Source organism: Dipodomys merriami, unplaced genomic scaffold (assembly GCF_024711535.1).
Source record: "Dipodomys merriami isolate MVZ:Mamm:240054 unplaced genomic scaffold, mDipMer1.0.p SCAF_346, whole genome shotgun sequence".
Lineage (NCBI taxonomy): Eukaryota > Metazoa > Chordata > Mammalia > Rodentia > Heteromyidae > Dipodomys > Dipodomys merriami.
This window is the reverse complement of record NW_027205004.1, coordinates 1,140,776-1,159,489: the sequence shown is the minus strand read 5'-3', so window position 1 is coordinate 1,159,489 and position 18,714 is coordinate 1,140,776. Positions and strand designations below refer to the sequence as shown.

The 18,714-nt window shown below is 44.8% G+C and overlaps 1 protein-coding gene across 2 annotated transcripts in view; it reads right to left on the bottom strand.

The window, feature by feature from the left end:
• The window catches only part of LOC138803694 (filensin-like), a 58,273-nt gene continuing 39,559 nt past the window's right edge, over positions 1–18,714 (bottom strand). For both annotated transcript variants that reach the window (XM_069987752.1, XM_069987751.1), the window contains exons 3-8: positions 17,616–17,711; positions 15,059–15,151; positions 12,462–12,569; positions 4,752–4,972; positions 2,445–2,530; positions 1–1,113 (exon numbers count right to left, since the gene is read on the bottom strand). In XM_069987752.1, the coding sequence (XP_069843853.1) occupies positions 155–1,113; positions 2,445–2,530; positions 4,752–4,972; positions 12,462–12,569; positions 15,059–15,151; positions 17,616–17,711 (1,563 nt within the window). In that variant the 3' untranslated portion in view covers positions 1–154. The remainder of the gene's footprint in view (positions 1,114–2,444; positions 2,531–4,751; positions 4,973–12,461; positions 12,570–15,058; positions 15,152–17,615; positions 17,712–18,714) is intronic.

Here is an 18,714-nt window from a genome sequence, read left to right as displayed (position 1 = left end):
TGAAGGTTCATAGACAATGCCAAATGGTCAATTATAATCAAATCCAAACAGGAACCATCACTCTTTTATCATTTGTCCTAAAATATCAAGGTATTTCCCCTACAGTAGCCTCCACACACCCCTAAAAGAATTTCTGCCATTGAACTGGGGCATTTTAGGAGCCCTTCTCTCCCAGTTTCTTGTTGGCCTTTGTCTTTCCAATCACAGTCTCCACAATCACAGAGGTCTCTTCATAGGTCTCAATGCTCTCTGTTGAGATCTTCTCAATAGATTCCACTACTTCTACTTTCTTAAAAGCCAACGCCTTGGGAGGGATTTTTCCTGGCAGACTGCTGTTCTTATTCCCAGGCCCTTCTGATCTATCCTGGACAGCCTCGGGCCTTTGAGAAGGTGGTGGAGATGGTCCCTCTGGACCAGGTATGATCACAGGGCAGGTTCTCTTAGACCCTTCATCTTCCTTCTGGCTATCATCTCTCTCCCTGGGACCTTTCGGTTCTTCAGCACTTATCCCATTCTCCTTGTCTGCAGCCTGCTGGTCGCTGGAATGCCCGCCATCTTTTCCCTGGGGACCCTCTGATCCATTCTCTAGAGGTGGTGTGGGCGGCTCCGGAGATGGCTCCACGTGGCCATCATGATTTATGGAGTCTTCCTCAATGGAAATCACCACCCCACCCCTGGTTGGGATGGAGGAGGAGCGGAAGCCAGGGTCCACATAACTGGCATCCCCTGTGACTAACACATGGCGCCCTTTGGTGTAGAGACCAATGGAGGGCTCAGGCATAGGCTCTTTGGAACCTTTTATTCTCTCCTTGACCATCTTGCATAGTTTCCCAAAGGCTTTGCTTATCTGCCCTCCATCTGGAACATCCTCTGGTCCCCCCTCTTGAGCTGGGGGACCTTTTTCTCCATCCCCTGCTCCCAGCTGAGATTCACCTTCTTCTTTAAGTTCTACTTGCACTGACTTTGTGTCTTGCTGCCTTTTTAATGATACGTCTTGCACATTTTCTTCTGCTTTGTCTTGAGCTATAATCTCCTTTCTTCTTGGAATGCTTTTGGGGAGGCCCTTTTGTCTTGGCTTAGCGGTTGTTATATCCTGAACAGCCCTGGTGAGGTCTAACAAAAAGCACAAGAAGTAAGCCGAGGATAACTTCAATGAGCAGGAACACAAAAGTACATTCATTGAAAACTATGTGAATCGTACTGCAGACAGGTGCAGCTCTAAGGGGGCATGTGTTAAATGTGGAGCAAAAACAAAAGGGAAGAAAAGTCTGGATCTGTTGAGGTACCAGCTGTTTAAGTACCAGCTCTCCACATCCAACTGTGCAAAAATGTTAAACAAGTCTGGCTTTCTCCCTAAAATGAAGGGAATGGTCATAGTTCTCCATCACCCTGGAATAAATCCAAGACATATGATTCTACTGCTATGCCACTCATGGCCCAGCTATGTTCACAGTGGATGTCTGAGTCCACAGACTATACCATAGGAACCCACTCCACAAAGTCATTCTCTCCAATTTCTTCAAAGGAGGCACAACAGGACTTCCTGGACCTCTGATATGCTCAGATGGCTGCAGACATAGGGATTGATTCCATCCACAGTGCCCCGATAACCTAAATCAACATGGCCACCCCTTGGTCAGCATCCCCTTCCTCCTGGGCCAAAAGAGGAAATGATGTTATTAAATTCCAAAATGGCAGGAGTCCCCTGTTTTCAAAGTGCTAGCCATTCATTCCTCCACACTAGCTGCAAGGAAAAACTAGAAGCTAAGAAAACACAGAAAAATCTTGTCATCTGTGAGACTTCCTAGCTTGTTCCCATAGTGATATGGGAACTTTTTCCTTCCCAAAGTTCTTCTCCATTCTATCCCATCAGAAACCCCAAAACTAAGATAGACAGGGAACTAGTACATGACATTGGCTGACCCATGATGTGTGAGGGGGAAATAGCAGAAACCATTTAGGAAGCCAAGATGAAGGGACTGCAGAGAGGGACGTGCCAAAGAAACTGGCAACTGGTCTGAGAGGAGAGACATTTACTGGACCAGCTACTGAATTCCAGGATTCACTGTAAAGGAAAGAACAGGATCCCTTGTTCAAAATTAATAGAAACTTCAGGACAGTGATGGCCACAGTAAACTTATCTTCTTGGCATAGCAAAGAAGCAAGAAGTGAACATGGAGTTTCATTTCTTTTCCAATTAAATACTTTATGTGTAGGAATGGCACTTCCTGGGTGAGCTATACCCCAAGAAACTTTTCCCTTTACAAACTTTCTTGGCTCAGAGTGAGAGACAGACTTTTAATTTCATATAAAAACTTTTAATTTCCAGATGACTCAGAGGAGAACATGAGTGTCAAGGTCAGAAATTTTTTTTAGAAATAATTTTTCTAATATTTTCCAAGACAGAAAACAAAGTCAAGACAGGGTTAGGGGTGTCTGGTTACCTTTTGCACTGGAGCCAAGGCTGAGGGAGGCCCCACGGCTTGGGGTGAACTGGGTGATGGGTGTCTCCATGAAGGCAGAGCTCAGCCTGGCAGAAAGAACCAGAAAGAAGGTAGCACCACTTTCAATCATCAAGCCAAATAGAGGGTTGGGGGCTAGAGTGACCCTCTCTAATCTTAACTGAAAATGAAAAGGCTTTCTTTACGTCAGATTGCTTATGAATGATATATGATTACCAAGTGATAAGCTCATTGCATTTATACACTGGATGAGAACATAAAGGAAATTGATCATTTATTTGAACTCAAGTCATAAACTGAGAGACAGAGCTATAGAAATACTGTGCTATATGAAAACAAGAGACAGAAAGTACTTGAAGAAATAATTATTAAAAACTTTCTAAATGGGCATGCTTTTTGTAGTAATGCAAATATTCTGTATTTGAGTTCCATGTGTATAAACATTGGTGAAAACACTTCTTATTGTACAATAAAAATGAGAGCATTTATTTGTTCACAAATTGCATCTCCATAAAAATGTTATTAAAAATAAAGATGAAATAAAAATTTAAATCTATAAAAAAAAAAAAGAAACACTGTGCTGTGATTAGTTAGAAGCTACCAAGTCATCTCTCTATTGGATGAGGGTGTTTATATTGTAAAGCATTTTAATTAGAAGGGCCAATCAGATTAAAATATATCCCCAACTTATTTTCTAAAATAATAATTTATATCTGCCCAATGCTGGAGGATCATGCCTGTAATCCTACCTACTCAGGAGGCTCAGAACTGAAGATCACAGTTTGAAACCAGTCCAGGTGGGAAAGTCCATAACTCTTCTCTACAATTAAGCACCAAAAAGCTAGCAGTAAACCTATGGTTCAAATGGTATAGCACCAGGCTTGAGTGGAAAAGCTAAGAGACAGTGACCTGATTTTGAGTTCAAGCCCCAGTACTAGCACAATAATAATAAATAGTAATAGCAATAACATATTATATATAAATAAAGAGAAAAATGTTTAAAGCAATTGAGACAAATGTAAACAGCTGGTGAATTTTGGTAAAAAGTATTCTCAGGAGGTCTTTGTTCTAATCTCACATTTATCCATTTGAAACCCTACCAAAATTAGAAATTATAAAGCTGAGCGCCAATGGTTCATACCTGTAATTCTAGCTACTCAGGAGACTGAGATCTGAGATTCCAAGTTTGAAGGCAGCCTAAGCAGACAAATCTGAGGTCTTTATCTCCCATTAACCAGCAAAAAAAAAAAACAAAAAACAAATGGAGAGGTGGTTCGAGTGATATCGTGCTAGCCTTGAACAAAAAAGCTAAGTGAGATCATGAGGCCATGAGTTTAAGTCCCAATAACAACACAAAAGGGAAAAAAAATTACAAGTTGTAAGCTGGTACTCAAAGGATTAGTTAACTTCTTGTGGTGCCCTGTGCCCAGGGCATCACATAAAATAATCATATAAAATATTCCCCATGACATAACGATAACACCAAATTATCCAAGACGCAGTGACTATGACTGCCAGGAGAAAGAGGAAACATTGCATTTCCTGCTAAGCGCTTGAGCACTGGCAACCAACATGCTCAGCGCACAGGGCAGAAACACCCTTGTGAGGTAGGGGGAGGGAGGACTCTCTTTTAACTCTCTCTAAACCCAGAAAATCAGGAAAATCAAGTTAAAAGAATCACAACTCCATACCTAATCTGTTTTCTGAACATTATCTCTAAATACAAATATCAACATAGGCATAGATGGAGAAAGAGAGTGAGAGCACAAATTTCCCAGCAGTCCTAAAGTAAATGGGGTTCTCTCATGAAGACAGCAGATACCATGTTGACCCAAAAGATGGCTGCATTGGGGCACCCAATCATCTTTTGATGGTTGCATCCATGACCCTAAGCAATACTCAGCAAGTGCCAGGGTGCTGAGTAGCTCATTCCACCTCCTCCTCATCCCTCCTGCGGGACGGTTTATATCCCCAGATTCCAGGGACACAAAGCCACCTCCTCACCCAGGCCACTTCTGATCACTCTATTTAGAAGTTCCAGTACATCCATACTCACTTCTCTCCTCTCTGACAAACTTTCCTCCACAGCAAGACGTTAGCCAAGTTGTCTTTCTCTCCCACTAGCTTTCAAGCTCCCTGACAATGAGGGGGAAAACCTGTTTCCTTTCCTGCAACAGTCCCACAGCCTACCACTATACCTGATACATACACCAGAGGCAATCAACAAGGCTTTGTGGAATGTGTAAGTGGTCAGGATGAGCGGGCAGGTGCGCAGATGCAGGAACACACCTGTTGCCTTCGATCTCCAGGATCCGATGATAGCGATCCAGCTCGTTTCTCAGAGTCTGCTGGGCCACAGCCAGCTGCCGGCAGTCATAGGAAGACTTCTCCAGCGTCCGCTCAGCCTCCTCCATCTCCTTCCTCAGGCCCTCGATCTGCTCATTGTAAAGCTGTATCTCGTCATCGTAACTTTCGTGGGCACTTTTGATAGCTTGTTCCAGGGTCATTGTCTGTGGGCAAAGATCTGCTGTCAGGAAATCCATACCTCTCTATCCCTAAGAGATAGGTTTGGTCAGGAGAACCAGATCTCTAGGTCGGAAATTCTACTGGCTTTGCTTGTTTCTCTCGTGATTACATATCAGCAATGACTCACACTGTACCTTCATGCATGTTTAACATCTGCAATTATGACTATATTCTCAGGGGCTGCTAGCATGGCTCAAGTGGTAGAGTGCCTGCCTAGCAAGAGTTGGGGTCCGTATTCAAAACTCCAGTATTACAAAATATATACGTGTGTGTCTATAATAGTATATATTATATGCCATATAATGTATACTGTATTGTATATTGTATGTAATATAGTATAGTACATAATAGATGTAATATAAATAATATTTATACATATGTGTATATAATCGTATATTATATGTCATATAATGTAAAATATATGTAATATAGTATATTGTATATGTAAAATAATATATACAGACACTATTTTATCATTTTACTCTCAAATAAGAATTTGACAGAAATTCTTGGCAGAATGGAACACACAAAAACACTACTTCTGGGCTGGGAAGGAGGCTCAGTGGTAGATTTGCTTTCCTCACATGCAGGAGGCCCTGGGCTCGATTCCTCAGCAACACATAAGCAGAAAAAGCCAGAAGTGGTGCTCTGGCTCAAGAGCTGAAGAGCTGAGGGACAGAGCCCAGGCCAGAGTTCAGGCCCCATGACCGGCCAAAAAAAAAAAAAAAACATTACTTCTATATCAAGCAGCTCTTCTCAAATTCCTCTGGGCATTAGAACCACCCAGGGATGATAAGATTCAGCTTTCTGTGGGGTAGGTGTGGGCGAGAGCAGCAGACCTGTATTTGTAACCAGCTCCCAGGCCAGTGGGATGCTGCGGCTACACCAATGTCTGCATCTGACTTCATGTATATGCATTACAAACTACTTCCTGCACCCTGACCTCAGCATCCATGGAAGACATCCTGTGATGTCCTATGGTCACAGGATTTTTCCCTTACACTGGCAAATCTGGCCTCAGGATAGAAAAGTGATAACATATACAGGAAAATGCCTTTTACATCTGGAAGGAGATAGGGAGGAAGAAAGGCACATATATTAAACATTTGGGGAAGATGTCTGTCCATCCTGTGTCATTCAGTCTATTCCTCCATAAGAGGATCCTGCCAGCAATGTGGCCTTCTCATCTGTCCAGAGCTTGGAATGAGGGGTGGACTCGACCACTCAGGTGGGACTTTGGAAAGGGATCTCGGGGGTAGCAGTGAGCTGGTGGAACACATCGATGGAGAGCTGAGGCTGCCACTCTGCACTAGTGATCTTTCATTATGCGCATGGAGAAGCGGAGAAGCCACTCCTTGTAAGGGAAGAGACACACAGAGAGGAGGGATCCTGTGGTAGAAGAAAGAAGAGGAGGCGAGGGAGATGGATGAGCAGCTGTCTCGGATCCTTGTTCCTGGCTCCTGGTTAGTGTTACACACCAGCTCTCAAATATCAGTCACTGCCTTTTACATCCACTCCTCAGGGGAAGGGGCTGGGAGGGGGGTGCCCGCCCAGTGGAAAACCTGACAAGACACCACTTTACAAAAGCAATCAAAATTAATGTCATCGATAGGGAGGAGATGTATTGACATACAAAGGTCACCAGGTCACTTCCCAGGAATTCTTGCCAAAAATACCAACCTCAGTTAATCCTTAGAACACAGCAGGCTAACCCAGATGGAGGGCTGTTCCACAAAAGAGCTGGCCTGGGCTCTTCAAATCATCAAAATTGGGAAGACAAACAGACTTTCTTCCCAGACTGAAGGGGACTAGGGACAGGACCTGGGGCCAGAATATAGCACTGAATATTGATGACATTCTAACACAGTCCATTTATAATGCAGTATCACTGTTAATCTCCTGGCTTGCATTATTATCCTTTGCTTATAAGTTATGAACACTTGGAGAGGCCGGTCAAAGAATATATGGTAAACCTTAATGCTATTTCTGCAACTTTTCACATGATTTCAAATTTTAAAAAAGCATCCTTTCTGTTTAGGCCAGTTTGATCAGGTTTTTGTTCCCCAAAAATGATTTTTTGGGGGGTCCAGTCATGGGGCCTGAACTCTGGGCCTGGGTGCTGTCCCTCAGCTCTTCAGCTCAAGGCTAGCGCTCTACCACTTGAGCCACAGCGCCACTTCTGGCTTTTTTCTTTTTGCTTATGTGGTGCTGAGGAATCGAACCCAGGGCCTCGGGCAGGCAAGGCAAGCGCTCTACCACTGAGCAGTCTTATAACAGTTATTTAAACTATTCATCAGAATGAAGAATATTCAAAACAATGAAGAGCCCCATTCGCATAAGCTCAAACTTGGGTGAGCTGCCCTGGCCAGAACCACCTTGGCACTGCATGGGACACAGGTTCACTAGCCTGGCTATTGGAGAATGAGACCCAGTGCTCACAGTCCAGGGCAGGAGATGGTCCTGTCACACACACACACACACACACACACACACACACACACACACACACACACACGCCTGGAACAAGTCACATATATGACAAGGAAGATGTAGGGCCACTCCTTGGTCCTGAGAAAAGAAAGAGGTTTCCAGGAAGAAGAGAAATAGTATATCAAAGGTCAGGTGCCAGAAACCACAGAAGTGGTCAGGAGAAGAGTAGAGGATGGCCAAGGTCACCTTCAGAGGAGAAGCGAAGATGACCCTGGAAAGAGAGGCAGGAAGAGGATGTGGGCCTTGTGGCAACTTGAACTTGATATTCTATGAAGATAACTGCTGTGATCATGCTGAGACCAGCTGGCTTATCTGTGTCACTCCACTGAGCTGTGAACAGTGAGGCCAGCAGTGCAGGCAGGAGTCTGACTGTGAGCCCCCTCTGGAGCAGTGAGCTCCTGTGTGGGTCCTCTGAGTTCTCCAGATGCCTTAGGATACGAGATCTGAGATCTTTTTTGAAAAGAAAGTAAATTAGTATCCTTCACTGACTACGGGCTGGCTTATCAAACTCACCACTAGATGGCGCAAAGGGTCTGTAATGAGAAAGGAAGCCTGTGAGGTTCCAAGTTGGCAGTTGAGCGTTTTTTTAACTTTCCTGTCACAGACATTCAATGCATTTCCTGTCCTTTCTCTTCAGCCTGTAAGAAACGCCATCTCCAGGGGTCTCATGGTTCTATGTTTAGCTTACTTGAAGAAAAAGCCCCCAGTTCTATCTCAGGCTCTGATCCTTCTAGCCTAAACTAGACTGAGCTAACCTTGAGCCCGTGGAATAAGAAGTTTGGGGGCTTATGATAACAGGGACTGCCCTGCTAGAGTTAATGACTCAGTTGGTCTGGGATGTGCCAGTGAATTTGCTTTATTTTTTAACTGTTCTAGGGATTAAACCCAGGGCCTCACACATGCAAGACAAGCATAACACCCCAGACTACATATTTGCACTCCTAACAAGTTCCCAGCCTTCCTGCCACTGACTTCAAAGGCACAGAAACCTTGAGCTAAAGGATCTAGTGGCCTCTGTGAGCACTCCTGGCCAAGAGCCAACAAAGAGGCAGCATCCTAGGTGCATACTGAGTGGAATTCTGTCAGCAACAATTTGAATGAAACTGGGTGCAAATTCTCTCCCAAAATCCTCCAGACACTGGCCCAGGCCAACCCATACTTTTTTGTTATTTTTTATTTTATTTTATTTTTTGCCAGTCATGGGGCCAGAACTCTGGACACTGTCCCTCAGCTCTTCAGCTCAAGGCTAGCACTCTACCACTTGTGCCACAGTGCCACTTCCAGCTTTTTCTCCCTACGTGGTGCTGAGGAATCGAACCCAGGGCCTCATGCATGCAAGGCAAGTGCTCTACCACTGAGCCACCTTCCCAGCCCCCTAACCCATACTTTTATTTCAGCCTCAGGAGACCCAGAGCAGAGAAACCAACTGAACCTGCACAGATGCCTGCCTTACAGGGCAACAAGAGAATAAATGGGTGCCATGTCATTGTAAGTCCCTAGGTAATTGGTGAAGGCAAACTGTGTTCATTAGAACCACCACTGCGTTTTGTTATTGAATCCAGATCCAAAGCCTCAACCAGCTGGAACATTTCTTAATAGCATCTGCACTGCACACACACAGGCTTCTTTCCCTGAACAACACAAGATAACAAGTAGTTACTTGGCATTTATATACACCTAGATGACTTAGGCATGCACTTCCATATACTTAGAGAATGATGGACAGCTTGTGAGAGGATCACATAGGTTTCATGCAGGTTGTGCACAAATGCTCTGCGTGCTGCAGAAGGGATGGGAACACCCATGGTTTAGTATCTATGTGGTTCTGAAAATCATAGCCCATGGATATTTGAAGGCTCACTATCTAAACATATCCACAGCATCCCAGCCTTTCAACAGATCAGCTCAGGATTTTTCCAGTTTACTATGGTGTGAAAGCAAGGTGTGCTCTGTAGAAACCATGGTTCTCATTTTGCATTTTGCTTTTTTCCAAGAGGAGCTCTGAGTCAGCCTGGAGACCATGAGGGGAAAGGAACAGCATTCTACAACCTGCTGTGCTGCTGAGTTAGGATATACAATGTGAGCTGTACTTCAGCTACAGTGGGTATGTCCAGATGTGACCCCATTATAAGTCCAGTATTGTCTGTATAACTTTATATGTGAAATGATTTGATAATGTTTTGATAATGGTTTCAGTATCATTGGTTTGCTTTTCATAACTGTCTTAACTGGGTGTGGTGGTTCATGCCTGCAATACTAGCTACTCAGGAGTCTGAGGTTAGAAGAATCAAGGTTCCAGGATGGTCGAGAAACAAAAAGCTTAAAAAAACCATCTCAATCGATCACACACCGATCATCTCAGGTATGCAGGATGGCATGATGGGTGGATAGTTCAAATGGTGGAGTGCTTACCTAGCAAGCATGAGGTTGAGTTCAATTGCCAAAAGATTAATATTTTGTGCCTTTAACCACATTTTTCTGAAAAGAAATCCACAAGCATTACCAGACTACCAGAGGCTATGGGGAATGAGGGAGAGGCAGCACAGACGGAAAGGTGGAACTCCTGCTTCAGAGACATCAGAATCAACCAATCTCTGCAGCAACTGGGGGTAGAAACAGGTGGTGACAGACAGTTTATTTCCCATTCTCAGAAACCACACTAGTCCTTTTTTTTCCTATTCACCAAATGCATACAGGTACAGAAAGACAAAGGGGTTTTTTGTCATCCTTAGAATCTAGAGCAATGGTTTTCAATTTGTTGCCACAGCCACAGGAAATGACATATTTCCTACGAAAAGCCACAAGTGTCATAGAAATGTGCATGCCTCTGAACAATTATTAGATACATGAATATATACTTATTTGAATATCTATACCTTTAAAATAAAAGTTTAACAAAACAAACCCTACCTTTTCACTTGCTATGCATTCTGTTATTTCACATTGTTATATTGTATAGTTTAGGGCTGTTGGTTTCTACTAATTTTTTTTGCCCTTACCAGGATGTCAACTCAAGATCTCACATTTGCACATCCTTTGCTTGCTCAGTGGATGTTCTTATCACTTGAATCACACCCCCAGCCCTGCTTTTTGCTGGTTATTTTGGAGATGGGATCTCATCGATGCTTCTGCCTAGGCTGGCTTCAAAGCATGATTCTCTAGATCTCTGCCTCCGAGGTGGCTAGGATTACAGGTGTGAGCCACCAGCTCTTGGCACTACTTTTTCTTATACAAGCCAATTCTATGAATTTCATTTTATATCCAATGAGTTAATGAGTTAAAAACTGGTGTCTAGAATCATGGCTGGCTCTGAGCCTACTTGTTCAACAATACACAGAACATAGACATGCACACAGGCCTAAATATATGAACCACATAATACCTCACAGATACAGCCCACCTACATATTCATACCACATGCATATACACACAGCACATGCATACACACCACACACACATGCCACACATAAACACACATCCCATATATGTGTGTGTATCTATATACATATAGATAGATAGATATAGATATAGATATACACACACACATATACCCTCTCTCCCTAGGCTCTCCCTTTTTCTCTCTCCCTTTCTCTTTCTCTCCTCTGTATTTCTTTCTCTCCTTCCTTCTGTCTGTTCAGGTCCTTAGATGAGACCACAGTCACCAAGATGGGGATGTGCTCCTGAAGCCATGGCTTGTCTCCAGAGAAGGATGAGTTCTAAGGGTGTCCCTCTCCCACCATGATCCTCAGCTCACATGACAGTCATGGTCCCTGAGTGGCTTTGGAACTCTGAGAGCCGCACGAGGGGGTAGGACTCTAAAGCCCCCAAATGAGATCCTGATGTGGAGGGCACTGAATGTCTATAAAATGCATCATGTGTAGCCAAGGCTTTAGATGAACATACGACAACCAGATGTTCCAGGCTCACTAGAATCAGACTTTCACAGTGTTGTTGTTGTCGTTGTTGTTGCTTTTCCTCCTTGTCCTTTACATGTACCGGCCTGACTTGGGAAATGTGATTCCACAACCTTACAGGAAGGGGCAGTATCTGAGCAACACATCTCATCACGTGGTCAGGGGGATGGTGATAAAGACAAAATTAAAGAATTTAAGGGATGAGCAAGAAGCCTTTTAGCCTTGGATACAGAGCAGCCATCAAAACAGACTGAGCTTTCAAATGGAGCTCCAATTGAAAGGGGAGTGGGAAGAGGCAGGATAGAAACATGACGTTTACTCTAACAAATGTCCCACTAGAGACAAATACTGCGACAATCACTCTTTCCAGGTTGATAATCAAATGTCAAAGCACAAATTTCATCATGAGAGAGGAAAAGCAGGAAGCACAGATTTGAGAAAGTGTAGGATAAAAAGCCAGAATCCAGTGGCTACACCTGTAATCCTAGCTATTCAAGAGGCTGAGATTTAAGGATTGGGGTTCAAAGCCAGCCCAAGCAGAAAAGCCCATGAGACTCTCACCTCCCATTAGCTACCAAAAAAAGCCAGAAATGGAGCTCAAGTGGTGGCATACCAACCTTGAGCACAAAAGCTCAAGGCTAATGCCCAAGCCCAGAGTTCAAGCCCCAGGAGTGGCACCAAAAACAGAAAAATCCAATATGTGTCTACTTATTCTTAGCAAGTTTGATCTAAGTAAATAAATCCAAGATGAAGCTGAGATAGTTCACCCTTGGTGGGAGAAGAGCATAACCCAAAAGGACCATGAGGGGAATGGCTGGGAGACCAGTATCACATGACCCCCATAACAGGCCTCTTCCAGGCTGGATGCTGGGAGTTCTGAACCCAGGAAGCCTCAGTCCAAGTCAAAACAAGGCACATGGTCACCTGCTCACAGCACTATGGCCGTGCCAGGCACACAGGTATGCTTGGTTGTGGCAATTCACAGAGCTGGATCCCTGTGCATGCATAGGACATAGATGTGGTGGGAATGGTCACTGGCACATTGCAGACCCAGGGGTGTGGTGGTTACCTGGGCCTGTAGCTCAGCTCTCTGCACCTGCAGGTGATGTAACACCTCCTGGCTCTCCTCCAGCTGACTCTGTAGGGCAGCCACTTCCCGTTCTGTCAGGAGCTTCTCCTGCGTGAAGAAAACCAGACTCAGACTCACACACAGAAGGAAAGACAAAAGGAAAAGGAGAAAAGCACAGTGTGGGATGTGATGGGCTGAATGTGTGTGGGACACCCCCAAATTCATGTCTGAAAACCTTCATCTCCAAGGTGGTGGTATAAAGAGGTGGAATCTTTGAGATGCGATTAGGGTCACGCAGGTGGGGGCCCATGATAGGAATCAGTGCCCTGTGAGAAGAGGAAGACTGAGTACTGACTCAATCTCTCCACCATATCAGCACACAGCAAGAAGGTGACCTTTGCCAGCCTGGAAGAGAGCCCTCAGCAGATCCTGACCTTGCTGGCCCCTTGACATTGAACTCCTAGCTTCCAGAACTGTGAGAAATAACGACCAGTCTATGGAATCCCATTCTCCCAGCCTGTGCAAGCTCCGACAGGCCCGTAACAGCCACTGTTTGTATCTTTGGTTTTGTCTTCTAAAAGCACAAAAGACTATTAGGAGGCCTGAATGTAGACCTATTTGTGTCATCAACTGGTTAATAGGCATTTGACTTTCAAGACCTCATTTCCCCTTCTGTGAAAAGAAAGACCTGGAATGCAGACACTCTGTGCCATCAGCTTGTGGCAATATGAAGCAGGAGCCACTGGATCTCAAAAGGTAAAAGAGAAATGGGGCCCAGGGGAGGCCTCCATATACCATCCTATGGATGTTTTATGGAATCGTCCAGAAGGAAATCCTCCTGCAACCAGCCCACACTCTGCCACACAGCTCCCTCTCCTTATTCACCTCTCTACTGTCTATGCAAAAATACTCATATTGATTCACAAGTGCCTGGCTGCTCAAAAGCGCTGCCTCCCATCACAAGCAACACAGCATCAAAGACATGCTATATCTTTGCCCAGTCTATGCCCAGTGCCCTCGTGTTCAGTCCCACCTGTGAAGTCTGCCTCCTGCTCACAAATGCCTCACAAAGAGGCCTTCTGGAGTGTCCCCCCAAAGTCCCATGGGTTAAACACTTGGTTGACAGCATGTGGGGCCACTGGGAGGTGGTGGAACCTTCCGGGGGTGGAGCCTAGTGGGAGGAAGCTAGCACATTGGAAGTTAGGTCATAGGTGTGCTCTTGAAGGTGATAATGGGACTCTGACCTCTCTTTTTTTCTTTCTCTCTGTTCAATCTGCTTCTCTGTCTGTCTTTGGCTTGTTTCTTCGTGTCTAATTCCCCATCTCCCTGCCTCAATGATGTAGACAAGAATGCATGCGAATGCATGCAGCTAGTCACAGAAAAAGGGAAGTGATGCTGGGTACCAGCCTATAATCCTAGCTACTCAGGAGGCTAACATCTGAGGATCATGGTTCAAAGCCAGCTGGGCAAGAAAGTCCATGAGACTCTTATCTCAAATTCACCACCAGAAAACCACTGGCACTGTGGCTCAAAGTAGTAGAGCACTAGCCTTGAGCTGAAGAGCTCAAGGATAGCACCCAGGCCCAGAGTTCAAACTGTGTGACTGACCCAAAAAAAAAAAAGCTTAATTGAACCATGGTGTTAGAGGTAAGGACATTGAGAGGTATAAAGATTAGAGACAGTTACTAGGGTTGAGCTCCATGATTAAATCCTGATGACTATAAGAAAAATCAAACACATTATTCTCTCTCTCTCTCTCTCTCTCTCTCTCTCTCTCTCTCTCTAACACACACACACACACACACACACACACACACACACACACACACACACACACACACACACACACACACACACAGTCCCTGTCTCTCCAGCTCTCTGTGATATCCTATTCTATCTTGGGACTTGCCACCATCAGTTGCAACCTCTTGCCCTTGGAATCCAGAACTATGAGTCAACATAATCTTATTTTCTTTGTGATCTGTTCTTTTTGTGGTATTGTTGTTATTCACAACAGAAAGCTAAAACAGTACACCAATTTTGGAAAAACAGTTTGTCTATTTCCTGTGAAGTATGAAATTTCCTATGAAGAAAGAAAAAAATCTTAAGACAATCGTCAGAGACACAGTTTAGGTCTCCTGTTGTTTAAATATTAGCATGAACAAAGAACATGTGAACAAGGAACAGAGGAATGAACTTCACAGAAGTGGCTGTGGCTCCCCTCACAGTCAAGCCCACTGCTTGTCCCTCCACCACTACCAAGGTCAACCAAGCCCATTAAAAAAAAGTTGAAAAGGGGCCGGCACTGATGGCTCAAGCCTATAATCCTAGGAGGTTAAGATCTAAGGATCATGGTTCAAAACCAGCCCAAGCAGGAAAGCCTGTAAAGCTCTTATCTCCAAGTAACCACCAGAAAACTGGAAATGGTGCTGTGGCTCAAAGTGGTAGAGTGCTAGCCTTGAGCAAAAGAGTTCAGGGACAGAGTTCAAGCCCCAGGATCTTAAAAAATAAAATAAAATAAAAAATGAAGAAATGCTGCAGATGTGATTCCACCAGGACAGGCATGCTTTCCCTGCAGCTGGGGCTCCCGTGCTCACCTCCTTCATCCCAGCCGTAATGGTGGATGCTGGAGAAGCAGTCTGGGTGATCTGCTGCAGGATGCTGACATAGGTCTGAATTTCCAGAAGGTTCTGTGGAGGAGGGAAAACAATTTCATTGTAAGCTGAGTTTTTCCCTTATCCTACAAGAATCCATGAATGGACCCATTTGCACATTCTCCTAGAGTCATGATCGAATAGGGAGTGAAAAGAGGAGGAGGACTGGCAGCACTGCCATTCCCTTTAGTCTTCACAAGAACACCAGGGCAGGTGCGTAAACCGAAGCCTGGATTCTTTTATCCTTCCCCATCAGTCACATTGGAACTTGGCAGAGGTGTGGGAGAAAACCAAAATGAAATCCTCCTGGAGGGCTCAAAGGACTCTTCCTGGCACCAGCATAGGACGGCATTTCAAAGGCAGAGAGGAGGAGAGCTTACTGAACAAATGACTTACTGAATATATGTCTTCCCAAGCAAAACTCTGAAATCTCCTAGAATGTAAGACCTTCTGAAAAACAGGGGTAACTAGCTGCAAAAAAAAAAAATCCTAATGGCTCACGCCTGTAATCCTAACTACTCAGGAGGCTGATATCTGAGGATCAGGGCTCAAAACCAGTGCAGGCAGAAAAGTCTGTGAGACTTTTATCTCCAATAAGCTACTTAGAAAAAGCCAGAAGTGGCGCTATGGCTCAAGTGATAGAGTGCTAGTGTTGAGCACAAAAAAGCTCATGACAGTGACAGGCCCTGAGTTCAAGCTCCAGGACCAGAAAAAAAAAAAAGAAAAAAGCGTGCTAACCCTTTACCCACCCAAGCACTGGCCGCAGTAATAACCGCCCTCACCAGAGAATTTCCCTGGCCAGTTCATGGTCATTCCATCCAGGAAGCTAGAAGGGCTTCACCCTATCCCAACCCAGGCCAATGGCTTACCAACAGAGAAGTACAAAACACCACCTCTCTTGTCTCCAAGTGGGAGACAACCCTGTGGTGTGATTCACACTCTCCACAGCTCCTTGGAAGGCCGAGGCGAGGCTTCAGCTGAGACTCTCCCCTTTCCCATGCTTGGCTCCCTCCCTCTACTAAACAGTTTCCCTTCCTCCCTTTATCCTCAGAGCTCTCCACACAAACAGCAATAACCTAAGGGTCACTATCTTGGCCTCTGAACATAAGGACTTATCTGAGCATCGTGAAAGTTTCCCAGGACCGCTACCTTCCTCATGATTCTAAATGGCCTCAAGATTACTTTGAGCTACTTTGGAATTATCCTACCCACTCCACCCCCCACCCCATCTCCCCTCACACACACACTGCATTGTTCCCAGGCTTCTAGAAGTAAACAGAAGCAAGAAGGAAGGTGCAAAGGTGGAACCAGATCAGGGCATGTTGAAAGATGCCAATGGGAGAAGCATCCATTGCAGAGCCTGGATTGACCCTGTGCAAACACTTATGCACAGGTAGAACTAGAACAGGTTTACTGAGGCCTCCCCAGGTTCCAGGTTGGACCTACCCTGCCACATTGTTTTAGTTTAGGTTGTCCTAGCATCAGACCCTCAAGAGGAGCTAGGTGGGAATAGTTGATGTAAGAGATAAAACTGGGAACTGTGAATCTGTGGAGTCCAGTCCAGCAGGCACAGGGAAGGGCAGGCAGCCCAAAGGGGTGTGCTATCCATCAGCCACTCTCCAGGCCGTGAGCTCCAGGCTCATGAGAATCTTTGGGAACCCAGAAGCCTCACACAGGCAAGAGGGAGCCAGAATATTGGTACACCACCTCTCATCAGCCCCTGGTTAGGTTCGCCAATATTTTCTTATAGACCAGAGAGCAGCCTTTGACTGCTAGGAGAAAGTTCCCAAGCTATGAATGAGCATATGGGACTCCAGAACTCACAAGAGAGAAAAGACCAGAGGGAGAGATCAGGGTCAGGCCACCTCAGGTCTCCTCCATTCACTAACCTACACAGCTGAAAAAGATAACTGGCATTTGCAATTTCAAGGTAAAGAAGCAAACCAGAGTGGTCCGGCCACTAATGGATGGATACATAATTCTAGAGTTTGGTTTTTCTAGTACACCAAGCACTCTACCCTCACCCCAAGTCAGGCCTGTGAGAAGCCGGTGACGGTGAATAAAACTCAGGACATGTCATAGGAGAAGGAGCTCCTACATAAACATAAATGTGCTCCTCAGAGCTGGGAAAGTGGCTCAGTGGTAGAGTGCTTGCCTTGCATGCCTGAGGCCCTGGGTTCGATTCCTCAGCACCACATAAGCAAAAAGAAAAAAAGCCGGAAGTGGCGCTGTGGCTCAGGTGGTAGAGCACTAGCCCTGAGCTGAAGAGCTGAGGGACAGCACCCAGGCCCAGAGTTCAAGCCCCACGACCGGACCAAAATAAATAAATAAATAAATAAGTGTGCTCCTCAAAGGATGTGCTCAAAGACTTAGCTGCCCATTTTTGGTCTAGAGGGAAATGTATACCCAAAGGCTAGCCACTTCTGTAGCCTGTGTTCAGCCATGAATATCCCAAACTGAGTGTTTTTGGATGAAAGGACATCAGAAAGGCCAGGGTTACCTTTTTGTATCTGTCCTTGGCTGCGCTAATATCATCTTGCAGAAACTGGGCTTCGAGCTGAAGGCGCAGGTTGTGCAGTAGGGCTTCATCAGCTTCCTGAAACGAGAAAGTCCCACTCTTGCATCTCAGAGGAGACTTGGTATGAAGTCAGCCAGATGTCTGCTTACACAGATCACTTGGGCATACTTAAACACAGATTTTTGTTCAGTAGCTCTAGGAAGTAATCTGAGATTCTGCATTCTAGCAAAGCATTAGGTTGTCATTAGATCTGGTTGGGAATAGTTTTTATTAGGCCAGGTGCCAGTGGCTCATGCCTGTAATCCTAACTACTCAGGAGGCTGTGATCTGAGAATTATGGTTCGAGGCCAGCCCAGGCAGGAAAGTCTATGAGACTCTCATCTCTAATAAACTATTCCAAAAAAACCAGATGTAGTAGAAGTTGAGGTGGTAGAGCACTAGTCTTGAGCAGAAGAAGGTTAGGGACAATGCTCAAGCCCTGAGTTCAAGCCCCAGGACCAGCAAGGATAATTTTCATCAGAGGGTGACTTTGTACTGAAGGGAATCTGTGCCAATATCTGGAGACATTGTTGATTGTCATTGCTAGAAAGCTGGAATGTTTGTCCAAGAATCTGGTAGACAGAGGCAAGGGAAGTTGCTTAACATACAATACACAGGACAGCATGCCAGTCCAACATGAACACAAAGAATATTCTATCCTAAATTGTCTAAGTTGAGAAGCCTTGATCTGGAAGGTTATGAGAAGCCAAGCATGGTGACACTTGCTTATAATCTTGAGACTTAAGAGACTGAAACAGGAGAATCATGAGTTTGAGACCAGCCTAGACAACATAGCCCAGTCTTGGCTACATAATAAAACCCTCCCCCGCCTCTCTCTCATTAGCATATATTATATATACTCTATATATACCACGTACCCTAAAATCTAAATGTCATCTGTATTTGCTCTATATCTTGTCAGGAGTGCCTTGAATTTCTAAAACCAAAACAGAGGAATGGCTTCCTTTAATATTGAAACCTGTAAATTAATAGTTTTCTCCCAAGGATGGTTAACATCCCCTGTGAGATGTAACTTTGACAC